Genomic DNA, 21,788 nt, shown 5'->3' with positions numbered 1-21,788 from the left:
TAAGCGAAGACCTGTCTTTGGAGTATTTAGGAAGTATAAGAAGAGAAACTTCAGCACACTTGTGCATAATCCTTAAATTCAATAAAATGAAAGACTAAGTTTTTTAAAGTACAGTTTTATAAATAAAATGAGTTTTCTCCATAGCACCTTTGAATTCATTAGTTTAGAACTGCTTTTAATTTGGTCTTTCCCATGAGAGCCATTATATTTTTCTCCTGTCAGCCTGATGCTGGAGAAAAAAGAAAACTGGCAGATGTGGTGTTTTTCATCTAGTTTGCTTCGTAGTTAAAAAGTGCATTAACTGTTAGGCACAGAATATTATTTATAATAACTCTTCACTGCCATTAACAACTTTAAAGAAACTTGGTTTAAATATTGTCAATGCAAATGGATAATATATTTTATTTCCTCCCATTATGAAACTATAGAGACCTTTATTTTATACTGTTTTTTAGGTCATTACAATAACTATTTTCAGGAATCTATAGCAAATAGGATTATTTAAAATACGTTTTTTACAGACCATTCCAGTGGTTCTTTCAATATGTTCTGTTTCAACTCCTGGTTTAGTTATATGTAGTTTACAGCCTCATTTACTTTAATGTGCTACTTGAATAACATAATCATAGCTATAACTATGGTATAGGGCCATAAGGTACATGCACCTCTAATGTTTTTTGACTATTTAAATGGCTTGTTCATAAGCGTTCCTTTAATAATAATGGCAAACCTAGTAGCTAGATGTCAGAATATGGTGAGTCATTCAAATGGGTTTCTTTTCCATCTAAAATGTGGACGATGTGGCATGAAAATCAAAGTTAACATTGCTTTTATATTTGCTGCATATTCGAATCGGTAGAAGATTTTTACTGTGAATACACCTCCACTGACTTGTTTTGTGTGCGGTTATGTAAGCTTCCTAACGTATTTGTCTTTTCCTTTTCTTCTCAAACAAGATGTGATTTTCATCAAGAAAGGTCAACGGAGTATGTATCAGAGAAGAATATTTATGTATACGCCTAGGATAAAACCTACTTGTATACATCAGAAGGCATTGTGTATTGATAGCTTTATGGGGTATATTAGCACCTTCTTAGTCATGATCTCAGATCTCCCTGTAAGAGTTTGAAAAAAAAAAATGTTTATTGTTCCAGGCTCTTCGGTGTAACGGGAAACTGTGCTGCCTGTAGTAAGCTCATCCCTGCCTTTGAGATGGTGATGCGTGCCAAGGACAATGTTTACCACCTGGACTGCTTTGCATGTCAGCTTTGTAATCAGAGGTAAGCAGATTTCATTCTGGTGTCTGGAAAAATGGTAAACCTCTCTTTGCTATTATTTATTTAATAGGTGGGAATTGTATTTTTTACTTAAAGCAGTTAATCTCGGCATTTTTGTTTTCTGCAAATATTCACTTGGTGCCAGAAACAAACCGCTGGGGGAAAAGGTCTGAAAACTACCTGAAGGGAAAGCATCATCTAACAGGATGTGATAGGAAATGAAGATACCACTGTAAACTTTAGTTTTCTTATTATGCATTCTTTCTTGTGTTTGTCTTTTTAAAAAGTCGGTTTAAAATATCTTTAAATTTTACTTTAAAATTTTAAAAATATCCTTAAATTTTTCTTTCTTTTTAAAAGTAAGCTTAAAATCTTTACTTTTTTGTACTGTGAGCAAACACATGTGCACTGAGGCAAATAAATATACAGGGATTTGTAGGAAGTAGTGTGTCTTCAGCTTAGTTTTCATATTTATAGTTGCCCTATCTCTTGATTTCTTATCTTGAATTTTAACCTTGTTTTAGATGTACTTTTTAAGTTACTTTAAGTCTCTTTGGGAATGAGGCCAAATATAGCTTATAATTAAATACTTATCAGCATTGGACAGGCATCATAGGAAAATGGGAAGAGTGTTGCACAACAAGTCTAGAAACCCGAATTCTAGTCTGGACTTTGCCCCTAACAAGTTGTATGTCCATATGTCAACCATTTGAGCTCTCTCGACCTCAGTTTTTTCTCATTTACAACATAAGGGAGCTGGATTAGTCAATCTCAGAGAATTCTTTCATCTCAAAGTATTATCACTTTATCCCATTTGTCCTTATTGAAAGCTATAACTTTTATTTCCAGTGGGAACTATATACTATTGATACCTTTTTTAAGAGAAATGCAGAGGATATTAGAATATGCAACTGCACATATCATTAAAACACATTTAAAAAATTAGCACACTTAATAGATTTTAATGAAAATAAATTCCATGTGAGTGTGAAAACACCTGGATATAGTATATAATCAGGACACATTAGTTGCATCAAGTTCTCAGTTACAGTAATTTGCCCCGCTTTACTGTTTTCACTGCAACATCTTCCTATGAATGAGGCCCTGTATATCCCAGAAAGAACCCAATGTTTACAGTGCAAACAGGATTCAAATTCTAGCCCCATCCTATATCAGCTTTGTCATCTTGAGTATGTTACTTAACCTCTGAGATTGGTTTCCACACCCTGAAAACAGAGGCACTCATATCTATCTTGCACATTTTGGAAATTCAATGAAATAACTTATATTAAATAGCAAGAACACAAATGGTTCTAAAAAAAGTAGCTCTTGTACCTTGATATTTGTAATTTACTTTTACCAAATAATATTCCATTAACTTGGTTTTTACCCAAGAGATATATCTCAGTGATACCTCCTGCTAGATGCAGATGTTCAGAGAGGTACCCAATATACCTTGCAATATATAATTTATCCAGGAAATAATTCAAGAGGTCACCTTACAACACCTGGAGTCTTCCCAGCAAGTTTTTGGAACTAAAGCAGGTTAATTCAGTCTATGGTGACATTTAGCCAGAAAAAAATTGGCAAATATGTGCGTAAGGATATAGGTACATGAGCACAAATATCCACACGTTGATACAGATACATTTACACGCATGTGTACCTATATGTGTATATATCTTAAAGGTGTATTAGTAGTAAATTTAGAATACTTCTGTTTACTTCTGCTATTGATGCACTAACACATCCAGTAACAATACAGTTACCTTTATGCAATAATAACATTTACTGCTTTTCTACTTACAAAAGGTTCCATATTCATTGTAGAAATTTTGGAAAATAGAAGGAGATAAAGAATCATATTGTCCCATGTCTCACTATTCTAAAAGAAGGTATTTTAATATTTAGATGTTGCTAGCCACATGTTTTCTTATGCATGTATGACAAATGACAAATGATATGCAGCATATATTTTATAATATATCCACAGTTGAGCTGCTTAAAGGGGAAGAACAGGGAAGAATCCTAATGTTTGATATTTGGACTTTTTAAATTTAATATAGTATGCTCGTTTACTTGCCCTTAGAAATTCTTTTAAGATATTTTAAGCTTTCTTGTATCCAGTTTTATGTATAGAGCTTCATATATATAAATCAGTCTTCTATCATCAGACGTGTAAGCTATTTCTTCACATTTTTATATCATCAATATTATCAACATAATATGGATTTTATAATCAGACAATATTCAAGTCTGTGTTAGGATAAATTCACAGGAGCATAATTAATTGGACAAACTATATAACTGTTTAAAGTCTTATGCGATATATTGTTAAAATGCTCTCTAGAAAAGTTGTACCAATTATTCTTATACCAGAAATGTAAAAGCTATGTATTCCCTTACATTCACTCTAACATTGGGAATTATTATTTAAAAAGAAATCCTTGTCACCTTGAGTGATGAGAGATGGTGTCCCATTATAATTTTTAATTAGTATTCATTTGATTACTAGTGGCCCTTGGATAGTTCTTCTTTTAGGGAACTGCCTGTTTATGCCCTTTGTCCATTTTTCTATTAGGGCAGGCCACCCTATTTTATCCATGTTCTACACAGAAAATTAAAACATCATTCAAGTGCTAAACCCTGCCTAAATTCTATTATGATGCAAAGTAATTGTAGGTTGTTAATGCTATTTACAAATCATATATCAATTTTATTTCACCATTGAAATAAAAAGTTGCATTCACAATTAAGTCTATCTCCTCAGTAGAACTCAGTCAAGTAAGACAAACACTCCTAAATTTTGACTCTAAAACTGTTCACATTCTTATTGCTGCAAAATACTATTCTAGTATCATTATTAAAGTACCTAATATATTTCTGTGTTCGCTCCATTTATTACATGCCATAATGGGACTGCATATCTTTAGTGCTGGTTATGCACAATTAGCACTTAGTTATTGTCTTGTCACTTCAGCCCCTACAAGACAAACTTCTTTAATGCAAGAAGTCAGCTAATCTTCATCAGTCAAGCAAAGCAGGCAAATTTTGTTACTCTGAATACAGAAGGTTTTCAATATAGGAGATTTTCTTTTTACTTTGACATTTGCTGGGGGAATCCTCTCCAATAAAGCCATATGCCACACAAGCCTATACTTTCAGGAGCCAAATCATTATTATAGCCTTGCACCTTTTCAAGTGAAACACAAAGCAAATAGGTAATTTATAGGCACTTTCCCTTAAGCAAACTTTATTGACATCTGAAATTGTGGTATTAGAAATGCTTATGAATTTTATTTAGCAGTCATTTTAGCTTAACTTTTAAATCAAAATATCATTAAGAGCTAAAGCATTGCTGAATGTTTTCAAAACAGTAGTAAAAATAACTTTTCAGGATTGGTTGTTTCTTGAACATACCCATCTTTGCCCTTTTTAGAGAGGTATGGTTAAAGATGTGAATCCTGAATTAAAAATCTAATTTTTTTTCTATTTTAAGGGAAGCAGAGGAATGCTATTTTGAGCATCTTATATGATAACTTGACTCTCATTCAGAATTGGAAAATTTGGTGTAATAAGTTAATTTCTTAAAGGTGATAAAGCCCTTCCTCCTTAGACAATTCTATAAAATTAAGCGATGGTTTTATAAGAAAAGAAAAAAAACATGTTACTGAAATGGCCTCAGATATGTAGAATTGTGTAACACTAAAGAACAAAAGCACTGTGCTAGGCTCTGGAAAGAGAGGTGAATAAAATCTAGTTTCTGTCTTAGGGATATTCGGAGCTATGGCAGAGACAGGACATCAAAGAGTCACAGAAGAGTGTAATCGATGCTAAACAGATCTATACCGAGGGAAGAGAGGTCTGTCCTTCTTGAAGTCTTAGAGAAGCATCAAAGGGTTGATGTGCTGGGTTTCAAAAAAAAAAACCTCCCTTGGACTGGGTGGAATGTAGGAATCGTGTCTGGTGGGGGTTGGGGAAGAGGAGGAAGCCAAGGAGCAGTGAGAAAAGGGTTTCCCAGACAGATGGAGCATCATGCAAGGCATGGGAGTGTGAAAGCATTTAATGTGTGCAGGAAATGAAAAGTACTCAGTGTGCTCAGAGATTACAGAGGGAGTTTGGTAGGGATATGGAGAAGTAGGGAATGGCGTGCAGACCAGGAGGAGATGAACTTGTAAAGGGAGGAAGTCAATGAATGAAAGTCAAAATGAATACAAACTTAAATGCTCTATCTAAAATACCTTTGTTATCTAAAGCTATTCGGTTCTGGAATAAATCTGTCTTAACCAGTATTTACTGACCACCCACCTCAAGTGGTAGCACAATTTATGGTGGTATTTCAAGGGATTCAAAAGAAATACAGCTCATGGCCACTTACCTCAGCACTGCAGGCCAGTTTGGAAAACTTGTTACGCATTCATAAGAAAATCTGAAATGCCAAAGTAAATGATATGCCAATAAATAAGTGCTCTGGGAAGGATCAGAATGAGTTGACATGGCCAGGGAATATTGATGGAGGGAAGGGAAACTGAAGAATTTTTAGAATTTAAATAGATGGTAAAAAGGGAGAAATAGTCCTGGCTAAAGAACGGCTTAAGCAAAGGTGAAAAGATTATCATTGGCAAATAATAAGGATAGTAGAATTCTTTTTTTTTTTTAATTTTTTTAAAGTTTTTCTTTTTTTGAGAGAAAGAGAGCGATCGGGGGGAGAGGTAAAAAGAGAGGGAGACAGAATCCCAAGCAGGCTCTGTGCTGTCAGCTCAGGGCCTGATGCAGGGCTTGAACCCATGAACCATGAGATCATGACCTGAGCAAAGATCAAGAGTTGGACACTTAACCAACTGAGCCACCCAGGCGCCCTTGAGAGCAGAATTCTTATATAGTGGTGATCATACACCAGACACTGTTCCGTTTCACCTGTGCTCATTCAATATTCAACATAATTAGGTACTGTTACTAGCCTCATTTTACAGATGAGGTAACTGAAGTATGGAAAATTTAAGTAACTTGCCCAAGAAAACACAGATAGAAAGTGGTAGCCTCAAAATCTGAACCCAGCCAGTCTGGTTTTAGTCTTCAGACTCAGAGCTGATATGCAGGTCCTGGACTGTTCCAAGAGGGGTATTTTATTTTCTGACTAAGCAGATATAAATGGGAATAGATAGAGTGAAGTTAAAGTAAGGTAGGCTTTGAATAATTTATACCAGGATTTGGGATGTGAGTAGTGTAAGTTGGTGCAGAAAAGATGATTAGGAATGAAGTATATGATAACAACTGGAGAGTCATTGGGAAAAGACAGTAAGTAAATGGGTGCACAGTGTATAGTGGTGAGATGATCGGTATATAATCAGCATCTCTTACTGAAAACAAAGTACAGGATTAAAATCTCCATCTTTAGTAACTAAGGATGACAAATAGAAAATAGAGACATTTGAAATAATGCCCCCCTCCGCGACTCTTTTTAAAGTATTGTGGAGATGGGAACTAATTATAATTGACAGCCACTAACCTCAGGGTTAAAATATGATGACTAAGTTAACATTTTCATTCTTAGAAAGGATGTTAAAAGGATGTTACAAATGGAGGCTTCTTTTCAGAGGCTTTTGATAACCTGCTTAAAACTACTCTAAGCCCCATATTTTATAAAGGTTTTATTAGTTATATTTATTTTATGTACTCCTCAAATCTCTAAGACCATATGAGTTCAATTAGAGTCACTCCAAAATATCTGGAAATTAAATCTGTTATTATTAACTCCAAAACATCAAGATTAAATGGCACAGTCACAGTAATATGATTGGGCATCTTTTTATTCCTTAACATACTTTTTTTTTTTAATGAAGGCAAAATTAATTGAGCTGACTATACCATAAGCAATTAGGATTAGATTACAAGGAAGATTATCAGCTTATTTTCAGGAATTTTAGCCTGACCTATTAATATACTTACGGTATCTTCTGGCCATCACTGCGTCTATAATATTTTTTTCTGCCAGTGCTAAATCTCATAAGGAGCTCATAACAGTAGAAATTAGCTTTTCTTACAAAATCACAGCTATAGATTATTTTGTTAAGCATCTAACATCTGCATTGCTGTTTCTGCAATTTCTTCATGTTTATATGTGGAGCATTTTAAAGGAGTATACCAAACCTAATTGCAAAGCAGTTATAATCTGCTTTAACCATAGCTTTCAAAATGTTTTAAGTTATATGGGGAAGTGTGACATTTCTTACCCATGTTCTGTTTTGTCTTGACCTTTAAGTATAAATTGAAATGCACACAAGATGTACTTTGTCCAGTTGACAACATTAGTAACAAGATATTTTAGATAGGAATACTTTAGATAAATCCCATTTATGTTACCAATATCTCATTGAATGGTAGGCAGACATTTTTTAAAGTTATACAAAGGAATATTAACAATACAAAAAACCTGTATTAACTTTCTGGGCTAATGCTTTATTGCCTCCATGTGTTGAGCCCAAAGAGATCAGAACCCCTTTCCTTCCTCTATCATACACATTATAGCTATCGAGCCTTGAGCAGATTTTTTTTTAATTCTTGGAGGAAGCCTTAGGTTTTTCATCTGAAAAAGGCAATAATAATATTTACTTTCTCAGTTGAACATAAATAAATGTAATCATGTATATACATGCTTAGCACTAGCACATGGTAAGCACTTTATATATATATATATATATATATATATATATATATATATGGGAGGTGGCTATAGCACTATATATATATATATATATACACACAGTACTGTGTATAGATATAGATATATATATATATAGTGCTATAGCATATAGCATAGTGTATAGCTATAGTATACAGTACTGTATATATATATATATATATATATATATATATATATATATATATATAGGAGGTGGCTATAATAATTTTCTACACTCCAAACATCGAGGTGAAGCTTTACATACTTCATTTGTACTATTTAACACAAACTTATAAAAGATACATTTATATTAAAGATAGGAAAGGGGCACCTGGGTGGCTTAGTCAGTTGAGCATCCGGCTTCAGCTCAGGTCATAATCTCGCGGTCCGTGGATTCGAGCCCTACATCAGGCTCTGTGCTGACAGCTTGGTGCCTGGAGCCTGCTTCAGATTCTGTGTCTCCCTCTCTCTCTTTCTGCCCCTTCCCTGCTCTCACTTGGTCTCTCTCTCTCTCTGTCTGTCTCTCTCAAAAATAAACACTAAAAAAATATTTTAAATATAAGAAAAAATGACGTTTCATCTTCAATATCATAAGCGGAAGGTTGGGATTTGAACCCTATTCATTACAATATGCCACTTTGCCTCTCATATACTTCTTAATTTAACATCCCTACAATCCAGTGATGTAGCTGTTTTATATTACCTACACAGAACTGACTCCAAGAAAATATGAAATGTACCCTGTAAGTTGCACTGGGTAGGTGATAGCATCAGGGCTCAGGACTAGATCCCCAGGCTCTTGGTTCAATGCTTTTCTTATTATAATTACCCTGAATTTATTAATTTATAAACAAAAATTATTAAATTTCAATACTTCTGAAGGTAAGAATGACATATCTTTAGATGACAAAAAAAAAGTTTTTATTTGGGGTGCCCAGCTGACTCAGTCAGTAGAGCATGTGACTCTTGATCTCTGGGTTGTGAGTTCAAGTTAGACATAGAACTTAATTTTAAAAAACGTTTTTTTTTTTTTTTTGATGGTGAATAGAATTGGGGGACTTGTTAGAAAATTAAAGCAGAATTTTAGACAATATGGAGTTGAAAGAGTATTTCCAATTCAGTTGGTTTTTAGAGAAAAAAAAAGAATTCAGTAATATCAGCTAGAACACAAGAGCATTTGTTGAATTTATTTTTATGTGCTCTTTTATTATTAGTTTATTAGTTCAAATTAATTTCAACAGTAATATATATTGAAAGTTTTGAACACTAATCGGATATATCCTACATGCTATTTAATGTAATCTCACATAAAAGATAAGTATCTAATTTGGCTAATTCTGTCCAACAAAAGAAATATGTCCTTTTATTCAACATATCTTAATGATTAGGATAATCATTACGAGTCTACAAAAACTCGTTTCTTCAAACAGCACTTTTTAAGCACAATATTTAAAGGTTATAGTTTGCAACTGATAAAAAAGAAGATATACTTAAGGTTCAAACTCGAATGTTCATTGTATCCAATAGCCTTGGCCACAAACTCCAGGATTTCAAGATCAGTGCTTAGTCTGTACTTTCAATCGACATCATCAGCAGGCAGTAATCCTGGGGAAAAAAAAAAGTAAATTCCACAAATAAACAGACCAATCTTCCTTTAAGAGGAAAGCTAATTCTTTTCAATCTACTTTTTTTATTACACTATTTTCCCCTCTATCTACTTAGCTAGAATAAGGATAAATTTCCAAAGCTACCCAGTTGGAAAATAAATAGGTTCACTGTTTGTCTAGCATTCCAATCTTTGCAAATGTAAATCAGTCCAACTGCTCCTCATTTAAACCTTCAACTTCACAAAACATTAAAGGGTTGCTTTCACTACACAATTTAATCTATCCACTAAGATTTCTGCTTGAACATCATTCGAAATTGACTATCTGATAAAGAGAGACCACTATCAAAGGTCAGTGGGGTCAACTTGTATAATTACAAGTAGTTTTACTGGGTCAACTCTACTAGACACTGCTGTTTGAAGGTTAAATTGTTACAATTAAAAATATATACAGATCTCCCCAGAGTTACTTTATTGTTAAATGTACTGGAAACAGCACAAGCATTTATTTCTGACCTTAATTGTGTCCAAAGTGTCACCACTGGGAAATTATACAAAAACAGCACTTATTAAAAACATTACAATCTTGCACATTAAACAATGCTTTATAGAATAAAATACATAATTAGCTACTGGAAACTAGTTTATTTATCACATCAATATTAAGAAGTTCATTCAGGTTACTCCCTTTGGTTTAATTGGAAGTGCTCTAAGCAATGACATTTAATATTTCATAGTTGGTGAACTTGCCACAAACAAAAGAATATGGCCCAGCATCAGAGTCTGATGCTAAAACAACTTTTACTTCAGAACAATCACTTCCAAATTACTAGAATTTAATCACATTTTAATAACAGAGAGTAGAGGGAAGCTTTAAATGGGAAGCTTTAAAATGGGCTGCTTTCTAATTGTTTGATACATTTTAATGCCTTTTACCCTTTTTTAATAAAGTGAATAAATGGCCAGTGATGAAATCTTCCATAATCACTCCAGTGAAATATTATCATTCTTTTTTTATTTTAATGACTGTAAATATAGATCAATTATTTTTTTTTTCTTTCCAAAGTGGCAATAAAAATCACCTCTGCCGCCCAAGGTATTTTCCTTTGCTTTTTATATATAAATGTAGGATTTCAAATTTTGTATGTAATGTTTCATTAAATGACTGACATGGTTTAGTTTCGACAATAAAGGCAATTTTCTAAACCAAGGTTTCAAATTCAGGGAATTACTGTGTGAAATTATTATTGGGGAAAGAAATCTTCAAATCTATGGATCTGAAATTATCTTAACGCATTTTATTTTTTAAAATATTTTCAGATTTTGTGTTGGAGACAAATTTTTCCTAAAGAATAACATGATCCTTTGCCAGACGGACTACGAGGAAGGTTTAATGAAAGAAGGTTATGCCCCCCAGGTTCGCTGATCTATCAACATCACCCCATTAAGAATACAAAGCACTACATTCTTTTATCTTTTTTGCTCCACGTGTATATAAGAATTGACACAGGAACCTACTGAATAGCGTAGATATAGGAAAGCAGGATGGTTATATGGAATAAAAGGCGGACTGCATCTGTATGTAGTGAAATTGCCCCAGTTCAGAGTTGAATGTTTATTATTAAAGAAAAAAGTAATGTACATATTGCTGGATTTTTTTGCTTGCTATTCGTTTTTGTGTCACTTGGCATGAGATGTTTATTTTCGACTATTGTATATAATGTATTGTAATATTTGAAGCACAAATGTAATACAGTTTTATTGTGTTACCATTTGTGTTCTGTTTGCTTCTTTGTATTGTTGCATTTAGTACAATCAGTGTTTAAACTTACTGTATATTTATGCTTTCTGTATCTACCAGCTATTTTAAATGAGCTGTAACTTTCTAGTAAAGAATTGAAGAGCAAATCTCTCACTAATGATACACATATAGATAAAGCAAGTCTATCAACATTAAAATACTAAAAAAAAATGAAGACACCCACAAAGCATTTTAGCAACATCCAATATTATTGCCACTATGATTTAGAGTCTATCAGTGTTCTCATTATAACCCCCTATTTTCAGGGGGTTAAAGATCAGCTTTAAAAATGCATAAAAATTTCATCTTAAAGCACTTTCATTTTATACCAACGTGAAAAGTGCCATTTTTAGAATAACTTTAAAGCTTAGCAGTTATCCTTTTAATATACTTTTCTTTTCTTTTTTTTTTTTTTTTTTTTTTTTGCTGTGCTCTTTATCTACACAATGGCCAATGGCTTTGTTTTATTTTTTTTTTTTTCAGCCATTTACCCCTTATGTAAACTAGTGCCTTTGGGTATCATATAAAATTTTTCCAAAGGGTTACTTTAAAAAAAGTGTTACACCACTATTGTGAGATAATTTTAAAATGATAAATTTCTTGTACAAATTTTGCCCAGATTTCTCTGTAAGAGCTAAGGGTTTAATAACTTTATGGCTTGATAAATTTCTGGCACTGAAAGAATTTGAGTGCAAACCTACTGAAACCATGAGAATGCACATCGAAGTTATGATGATATTTGAGAAGGTTACTTTTGATCAGAGCAACATAGCGCTCACAGAATTTTCTAGAAGAAGAGAAACAAAGGGATTGTTAAAAAGCTGAGGACTGGTGATTATATATTTTTCTGCATTTACCTGACACTTATTTTAATGTTCAAACATGAAGACTTTAAAAGTTTGACGTGTCTTACTCATGCTTTTCTTTAAGTAGTTACCGGCTCAGAATATATCACACTTAAGGCTGAAATCTGCCATTCCATTTTTCAAAGGTGAAAAATTATTCCCTTACCAACATGATAGCTGATAAAGAAGAAAGCTTTCTAGAAACAAATTATGGAGACTGATTATTTAAATTACAATTAAGGGAATAAAAATAAGACTATGATCCCTTCTCCTGGGTTGCTGACACTTTGCTACTTTGCTTCTGCTCCCTGGAATAGAACAGCTTTTCAGCAAACCGAATTCCACACAGGCACAGTGAAGCATATTTTTATTAGAGCAAATTTAGTGCTATGGATTTTCTTTTTTCTCTACTTTTTTCTTAATCACTTGTATAGGAAACAATATTTCCCAGTGTTATTTGCATACATATTTTGTCCTGCCAATATATGCATTGCCGATGAAAATTAAATGTGATACCTGGATTCTTGGTTTGGGGCCAAAATATTAAACTGAAAATAATGCTGGTGTGGATTTTAGTTGTTTAAAAAAAAAACAAAGCTTTATTATGAACCTGCATGTGAATCTGGTTACTGCCTCTCATTTTTAAGAAAATGGTTCTGTGAAAAGTGAATGATATGTATTTTTACAAATACTTCATGGTTAAGAGTGTTCAAGTCACATGTCCCCCAGATGTGAGATATACTGAAAAAAAAAAGAATTGCAGAAATAGCTATTTGGGGCCCACAGAATAACTATTATTTTAGCCTTAGAGCCTTACATTTGTTTCATGATAAGACTTGCATAGCCAAAACCACAATCAAAATCAAACAAATGGGGGGGAGGGGCAGAGGGATATGTGAAAAGTGGTTTTCTTAAGCAGCCCTGCTAGTCCCCATTAAGAGGTGTCTGAAATTCATGTGGATGTAAAATTTTAATTGCCAGTATCTTTTTCAAATGATCTTTTTTAGATTTAAATGGTTTTGCATATGTTTATCAATATGTTAAAATACTTGTAAATTGGGAACAAACTTCTCTAAGCTTCAGGAAGCTGTTCAGTTATCCTTGCCACCCAAAGACCAAACAAGTTTTTATTGCCTTTTCTTTTCCTAAATCTTTCGGGAATTAATTCTTATGCTTTTTACTACAAACAAAATTACTCACCTGGATTAAAGATTAAGGCCTTAATCTCTTTAGATTATCTTTAATCTCCACGAAATTGTGAAACCAGACAGAAATGGGTCATTTTATAGCTAATTGCCCATAAATAGTAGCATTTTTGACCTGAAGTACTAAGCTAATTGTCTTGACTACGCAAAGTCCCTGAATTGTTGTCAACTCACCTCTTTGTGTTGTGTGGCCTTGATGTCACTTAGCTCATCATCCGGCGCCTCCAGTAGGACACCTCCAAAGGAGCTTTGATTTCTAAGCAAGCTCCCTTCCTAACCTGCGTCTCCCAGCGGCTGCCTGCGATGAAGGACCAGGCACCTCCACTCCACCAGAGTGCTGGCTGAGTTTAAAAGCTGACCTGTGTTTGTAATTTCACTTTCATCTTGCTTAATAAATATCTGCTGGATTCTTTCATTCACTTTTTTTTAATATTTGGATTTATGTTTTTAATAAAAGGGGTCTTATACTATTTGATTGCACTTAATTGGCAAAAGCCAAGACTATCTAGAAAGCAGACGTGGAGTCCATGAAAAAAGAATAAAGTGTGTAAGCACATTTACTTCCAAAAGGTAAATCATAACCTAAAGCATAGACAAAGTACCTCAGATGCTTTCTCCAAATGTTGTATTTAGGATCTCTGAGCTAGGTAGTTTATTGCTATTTACTTTTGTGGGGAAAATAAAACTTAAAAATGAAGGTAGCAATTGCTGGATGTAATTTGGTACATTTATGCAAACTTCAAGTGATCTTCCTGAAAGCCATGGTGTTGCTGTTGTCAGACTAAATTTCAAATTTCCTATTTTGTGTATAATGAATTAAAACAAAACAAAACAAAAGAAAAACTCAACTAAATCCTACATCTTCAAGGAAGAGATGCTGTGCCTTAAATGAAACAGGGTACTGAAAATTATATCTGTAGTAAAACATACCATGCACAAGTGGTTTCCTTTTAACTATCACTTTAGGCAAGCCACTCTCAGAGTAGTCACTTAAACAATTTCATAGAAATGATACAGGCCAAACATGTTTAACATTCACGTCAGTAAGTTGCAAAAACAATTTGCATGTTCGTTGTAATAGGCCATTAGCGCAGAATACAATTTTAGCAAAAGCCTTTTGATTACTACTTTTTCTTAAAAACACCATTATAGATATTTCTTAAATGTGATTGTAATGCAAGTTAAGGTAACAGAGAGCAAAACGTTAATATAGCCATTATTTCGATTGACATTTATTGAGTATCTACTCTATGACAGGCCTTGACCTGAGCATTCAGCCTCCTATTGGGCTGACTTAGGACCCTTCATACATCAGAAAACTTCAGGGTATCTTTGCACTGGTTTATACTCATCTCAAACCTCCTGATAATGAACACACAAAAGCGAATACCGTCTACCTATTCAGCATGTCATTGGTATGAAGGCCCCAGAAAATATCTCAAGTAATCAATGTGTTCAGAGAATTATCTCACACAAATTACTCATTAACTCAATAGCACATAATAAAAAAGAACATCAATTAATTAATGAGTCACCCTCAGATCACTATGATTACAATGGAGCTCTGTTGAAACAGCAGTTATAAATGGAGTTGCCTCTCTTTATTCATTGTTTGCAATTGGCCCATTGTTTGGCTGAAACCAGTGTCATATTTAACACATGCCTGTAGGTAATTGTGTGATTAGTATCATAAATGAAGAATTCAGAAAGTGTACTGCTTCTAAGACCTTATAAATGATGGGAAAAATAAAGGCAGCTCTCACTTGTACTATAGCTTCCGTTGAGGCCAAGCCATTAGACGGGTATTATCTATCTAAAAGTTGTACGTTTACGTTTAAAGACTTACATGTTGAGATGCTAAGACATGTAAAAGTAAAATTTTAAATGCTTTAAAATACACTTAATTTCAGTAACTTTTTACAAAGACTGAAATATGCATGACCAGTTTTGTAAAAGTTGTGGTACCCTAAACGGACATTTTAGGTTTTTTTTTGGGGGGGAGGGGGCGTTCAGGAGGGTGTGTAGAGATTGACAGCAATAGGGGAAGAGATTATAAGAGATACCAAATATTACATACAAAGTCACCAACTAAAGTTTCCCAACTATCTTGGTAAATGCCATTCCAATAAGCTTATAGAATAATTATAACAGTTCCCTTAGGTAAGTAAGAAACATCTGTTGGTAACACATAGCAGGTGTTAACAATTACACATACTGAAATTTTTAAAAACGTTTTTAATTAATTCTGTTTTCTGAAAAGAAAGATATGTTAAATTCAAAGATCCTCCTGTTTTGAGCGTGCAGACCACGTAATGCACAAAACTGTAAAGCCCAAATCATCTTGGATCAACTAGGTTTCGTGTTTGGTTCAGATCACTGCAATCAAAAGTGAATTGGAATTCATTGCATTTTTCACACAATTGGTATTCTGGGCTGAGGAGCTGAACACTCATGAAATTGGTATAGGAGAGCTGATTACAGAATATTTTGGCTTTATGGGCAAGGTGCTTGACATTAATTGTACCAAATTTGATGGACACAGTACAAAGATAAATGAGAACAAGAAACATTCAGAAAATAGATTATCCAAATCTTGTTTTAACCCTACTTCTGCAGAAGACTTAAAATCACCTAAAACAGTCCATATGTAACATTATATGACTCATCTTCAATAGCTTTTAATAATAGCTAACATTCACGGCACACTTACCATGTATCAGGCAGTTTCTGCGCCAAGTAATTTCCACAACACCCTTGTAACATAGATACCATGGACCTCAATTTTACAGATTTTAAATAAAAACAGGAGAGTTTGGGTGCCTGGGTGGCTTGGTCGGTTAAGCGTCCGACTTCGGCTCAGGTCATGATCTCATGGTCCATGAGTTCGAGCCCCACGTCGGGCTCTGTGCTGACAGCTCAGAGCCTGGAGCCTGCTTCAGATTCTGTGTCTCCCTCTCTCTCTGCCCCTCCCCCGTTCATGCCCTGTCTCTCTCTGTCTCAAAAAATAAATAAACGTTAAAAAAAATTAAAAAAAAAAAAAAACAGGAGAGTTTGCTTAACTTGCCCAAGGTTGTATAGCTTGTAAATAGATTTAAATAGGTTTTCTGGCTCTTGGGCTTAACCACTCACTATACATCTCTTGCAGGGTTGTCATTATCACCACCACCATCATCATCGTCATATCACCATTAATATTATTTTCTAGCCAAGAACTGGAAAGTTACCTGTGCTTGGTTGAAAATTACAAATATTTCAGACTTAGTCTCATCATTAAAAATGAAAAGTGGGAATAAGAGTGATATTTTCCTAGATGCGTCTGGTTTAGAGCTCTTTCTTTCTACCACACAATGAAAGAATTTATCTGAGTCACAAAGCTATGATAGTTAAAATAGGAGATCCCTGGTGTAGGAGGATCAGGAACAGGAGATAGCATAGACTTGAGAGTAACTCAAAGTAGAAAGCCTCAATTTTCGACATCAGGATAAATATGGGGAGTTGAAGCTAGACCAGTCTCAGAAGTCAATATAATAAAATCAGTATGTTATTTGTCTTTGATATTTTATAAGTTGATAAGAATAGTATTATGTGTCAAGCTATGTGCTCACTGGTCTAAAATACACAAGCTATACAGGACCCTGGCTCTAGGTCAGCTGCCAAATACCTAAGGGACTCTTTAATCTCAGAATTACAATGGCAAAACAGGCTAAAGCAATAGTGGGCAAAGCCGTCGTCTTTAACATAGACCAGACCAAAATGCAATTGTTTACAACCTCATATTACCACAGAAAAATTTCCAAGATGTTCTTCCTTTACTGCCTCAGCTGCTTGCCACTATCACTACAGCATCACTTCCAGATTTGGGGGTCCTGGTGAACCTAAATCATTCTGGATTAAGTCATCTTAAAGGGAACTTTCACCCCACGAGAGTGTTTCTGTATTTTCGGTATATTAGTGCTTAAACTGAAGGGCTTGGTGTGGGGATAGTCATGGAGGAACATGGCCAAATGAGCTGCGTAAACAATGTGATTTTCCTCAATCTAGAAGGCACAGTGGAAGCCCCAGGAAATTTTAGGTGCATGGTAGCATAGACTAATTACAACATGACGTGATAAAATATTGCTAAGAACATCAAGGTTTTCACAGCCCAAGTTTGATGGAGCTGCTAGGTTGTCTGAAATTTAATCTTGACCTAGAATTTCTGTATTCTTCTTAGAGTATGCTTAATTTACTGTGAATAGTAGCGAGGACTGGAAGACACATAAACCACATGAGGCAGTAATTGGTACATGAAAAGAAAATATGATAGAAAAATAAAATATGGGAGAAAATGTTGCCTGGAAAGAGCCAGGTCACTTCATAAAAAAAGTCTTTGAGCACCTACTATGTGTGTAGCATCATACTAGGCATGCCTAGATTTTTTCTGCCCGTGAAATTTTGGTGTGTGAAATATACTGTTCACTGCTATTTATTCTTTGTTTAATGCCCAATTTATTAAACATACAACCCTAACAAATGCAATTTCTCTAAACATTTGTACACCATTTAAACAGCTAATAAACCAAAACTTGTAAATGTAATAAATCAGATCCAACCATTTAAACATTGATTAGAAACTTAATTTTTCTAAACATTTCAATAAAATCCCATCTAATGAGCTTGAAGTATTTTAAAACCACACAGAAATTCTCACAATGAGTTAAAACATTTTTTTAAAAAGGCTTAAAGCTGGGGCACCTGGGTAACTCAGTTGGTTAAGCATCCAACTTTGGCTCAGGTCATGATCTCACTGTTCTTCAGTTTGATCCCCACATCAGGCTCTGTGCTGACAGCTTGGAGCTCAGAGTCTTGAGCCTGCTTCAGATTCAGTCTCTCCCTCTCTCTCTGCCCCTCCTCTGCTAGTGCGAGTGTGCACGCACGTTCTCGCTCTCTCTCAAAAATAAATGTTAAAAAATTAAAAAAATAAAAAGGCTTAAAGCTGTAACAAAATTACTGATTTGAATTAATATTTCTAGATTTTGTTTCATATCTTCCTGAGACTACCTTAATAGTAAGTAATTCCTTTCAAAAAATAGAGGATATTGTCTCAACTCATTGAGGTTACAGGTGATGTGGTGTTGACTACATGAATGTTGGATGGGGCATGAAAATGAGCAGCTCTGCCGGAAATGATTCAAACCTGAGCCAGTGCTTATCAAGTCGGCCAAGTTGGCCAATAATTTCATAATCATGCTTTTCTTGTTTTACATCAATGGAACCTTTTTTAAGTCCAAGTCTTTCAAATAGGTGATAATTTCCTATAACTCAATGCTTCTCCCCAATGGATGTGGGTTAGCATTATTGGAAACTTGTGTGTATGTCATTTTACATCTCATTATAAGTTATAGGATCGTATAGAGATTTCTATCTACCAAGAAATAAGGAATTGAATCTATGTAGTCAAATTTCCTATAAGGACATTTGACCAATCCTCTGTCTTGTGTAAATTATTGGACACTCTTTTCAACTGATTATAATGCATTACCACCTGTGTTGATTAGTATTTTGCATTTTTGGTATGGCTTTATTTACAATTCTCTACACTTAATTCTTCTCCACTTAGAAGATAGAAACGAAACAAATTGACATTGTGTAAATGTGTATACATTCAGTAGAAAAAACAGGCCAAATATAGCATTATATTTAGTTTTTTAATATTATAACTATACTGTATAATTTACTGTATAACTTTTCCCTTTTTGAATTCAGTCATAAACACATGGATTTTGTAGATTCAAATGCATTGTGGGTGAATTTAGTAATAGGTTATATTTCATGTATGTGTGTGTGTGTGTGTGTGTGTGTGTGTGTGTGTGGTTTTTACCACAGGTGTCAATCAAGAAACTTTGTTTTGAAAGACACTACCTTAGAAAACGAGAAAGCCAAAAATAAAGGACTTGAGAGAAATGCAGAGTGCAGCACAAGGTGAGCACAAGGTGAACTGTTCCAGAAAAGGGTACTCAACCTGAAAATTACAGAGGCCAAATAACCGTAAAAGCAACAGTAACAGAAATCACTTAGAGAAAGAATATCAGTATAGTACATTAGCTGGACATTGAAAAGAAGAGAATAAAGAAACAGAAGAGTAAGTCAAGAGCTGAGACCATGACTTAACAACCCATATCTGGGAGGGTTTACCTCACTCTTCGTTAGATATTTGACAAGACCATATTTGTGCCACATTGCTATCATTGGGTTTATGCAGACCTTGATTACTTTTAGGTAAACATGATTATTGTTTACCAGCAAACAGTTTTCTTAGTCATAATTAACCTCTTCATTTTTGTTTCCATTTAAGAAATTTAGTCCATCAGGGCACATTAGAAAAGACCTCACAATAGACATTTAAATACAGTTTTCTAAAAAAAAAATTTTAATGTTTATTTATTTTTGAGAGACAGAGACACACACACCGAGCATGAGAAGGGGAGGGTCAGAGAGAGGGAGAAACAGAATCGGAAGCAGGCTCCAGGCTCCAAGCTGCAGGAGCACAGAGCCCAATGTGGTACTTGAACTCACAAACCGCGAGATCGTGACATGAGCAGAAGTTGGATGTTTAATCGACTGAGCCACTCAGGTGCCCCATTTAAATTCAGTCTTAAAGAACCATTGAAAGACGGAAGGAATGTTGATGTTTTTACAGAGATCACCCTTAATTTAAGTTCACTAAGCAATTAGTTTCATGATGACTCATCTAGCTAGTAGGCAATAGAAAGCCACCAAAGATCTTCAAAAAATAGATGGCATAAGAAATATCAGAGTTCTGGGGCGCCTGGGTGGCGCAGTCGGTTAAGCGTCCGACTTCAGCCAGGTCATGATCTCGCGGTCCGTGAGTTCAAGCCCCGCGTTGGGCTCTGGGCTGATGGCTCAGAGCCTGGAGCTTGTTTCCGATTCTGCGTCTCCCTCTCTCTCTGCCCCTCCCCCGTTCATGCTCTGTCTCACTCTGTCTCAAAAATAAATAAACGTTGAAAAAAAAATTTTTTTAATAAAAAAAAAAGAAATATCAGAGTTCAAGAAGTTGGAATCAAACTGAAATGTACAGGGTGGACTAGGGAGGGACAAGAGGGGATGCTGGTGGTTCAGTCAAGAGGCCTTTGTAAAAACGAAGGAAAGAGATGAGCACTTACACGGTATAGTGATTGGAGAGTAAAACGAGGGGGGAAAGCAAGGGAAAGAGGCAAATTTTACTAAATATGACAGCTGACTAGATGTGAAGGGAACAATGGAGAAGAGTCAAATGTGACTCTGAGACTTGGGGATTTTTACCCTAAATTTTTATAGTTAATGTAGCAAACAGACCTACAAAAGAGAGAATAAGGAGGAGTGTATGCTCTCTGATGAATCTTTGAATATCAGGAACACTGTATTTTGTGTGAAAGTGCAGAGTTTTATTCCTGCATCAAAAATTTTGGGGGGCTTTGGGCTTTGGGGCACCTGGGTGTCTCCGTCAGTTAAGTGTCTGACTTCAGCTCACGTCATGATCTCACGGTTCGTGGATTTGAGCCCTGCATCAGACTCTGTGTTGACAGCTCAGAGCCTGGAGTCTGCTTCAGGATCGATCTCTCTCTCTCTCTCTCTCTCTCTCTCTCTCTCTGCCCCTGCCCCACTCATGCTCTGTTTCTCTCTCAAAAATGAATAAACTTAAAAAAAATTCTTTGGGTTTTAGGGAAAAAAGGAACTCAATACTATGGGTTAGTGTGGCAGATCTTGCTAGTTTTCCACACAGCATCTGTATTCTCCCTCCATTCTTGCTAACAGCATATGGGGCAGTGAGGTGCTGAAGCAAAAACATGCATGTCACAGCTTCTCTTGCATCCAGGGATGGCCATTGGACACAGTTCTGGTCAATGGAATACAAAAATTAGTCAATGGAAGATTTCTGGGCAATTTTGGGCTTTCCTGATAGTCACACTACTCCTTCCCCCTTATTGTTTCCCTTTTCTTTCTGCCTGGAACTCAAATGGGAGCTAGAAGTGGACCAAAGTATAGATAATTGAGAAGATGAAATTGCAAATTTAAAAGTTTCTGGGCAGTGTTGAATTTGCGGACCCACCAATGGGGAACAGATGTGAGCAGACTTGAACTTCAACTGTCCCGCTTACTTCTGGACACCTTGTCACTGTAGTTGGGTTATTTCTTGTCATCACTGTGCTTGGGTTTCTGTTACATGCAGTCAAAAACAATCCCTAACTGGTATATACTTGTTTTTAGAAGCTTGGGAAATGTTATGATTTCAGTCTCAGCCTGATTCAGGGAAGGGAAATTTTGCCCTGAGTTTATAAGACCCAACATGATTTTATTCCTTCTCTCTCCAATTCAGGTCCTTCCTGTCACAT

At 35.0% G+C, this 21,788-nt stretch overlaps 1 protein-coding gene and 1 long non-coding RNA gene across 12 annotated transcripts in view; one reads left to right on the top strand and one right to left on the bottom strand.

The window, feature by feature from the left end:
* The window catches only part of LOC109501475, a 23,398-nt gene extending 12,790 nt beyond the window's left edge, over positions 1-10,608 (bottom strand). The window contains exons 1-2 of the long non-coding RNA XR_006600569.1: positions 9,450-10,608; positions 5,656-5,706 (exon numbers count right to left, since the gene is read on the bottom strand). This is a non-coding gene — a long non-coding RNA (uncharacterized LOC109501475). The remainder of the gene's footprint in view (positions 1-5,655; positions 5,707-9,449) is intronic.
* LMO3 (LIM domain only 3) overlaps positions 1-13,831 on the top strand; it is a 391,565-nt gene extending 377,734 nt beyond the window's left edge. For 10 of the 11 annotated variants that reach the window (XM_045061446.1, XM_023256804.2, XM_045061447.1 and 7 more), the window contains 2 exons: positions 1,155-1,280; positions 10,886-13,831. In XM_045061446.1, coding sequence (XP_044917381.1) covers positions 1,155-1,280; positions 10,886-10,991 — 232 coding nt within the window. In that variant the 3' untranslated portion in view covers positions 10,992-13,831. Of the gene's footprint in view, positions 1-1,154; positions 1,281-5,049; positions 5,140-10,885 lie in introns of all 11 variants that reach the window. The other variant, XM_019834589.3, reaches the window with a different exon arrangement.
* The last annotated feature ends 7,957 nt before the right edge of the window (positions 13,832-21,788 follow it).

This window comes from Felis catus, chromosome B4 (genome assembly GCF_018350175.1).
Source record: "Felis catus isolate Fca126 chromosome B4, F.catus_Fca126_mat1.0, whole genome shotgun sequence".
NCBI lineage: Eukaryota > Metazoa > Chordata > Mammalia > Carnivora > Felidae > Felis > Felis catus.
This window is presented reverse-complemented; position numbering and strand designations above follow the sequence as displayed.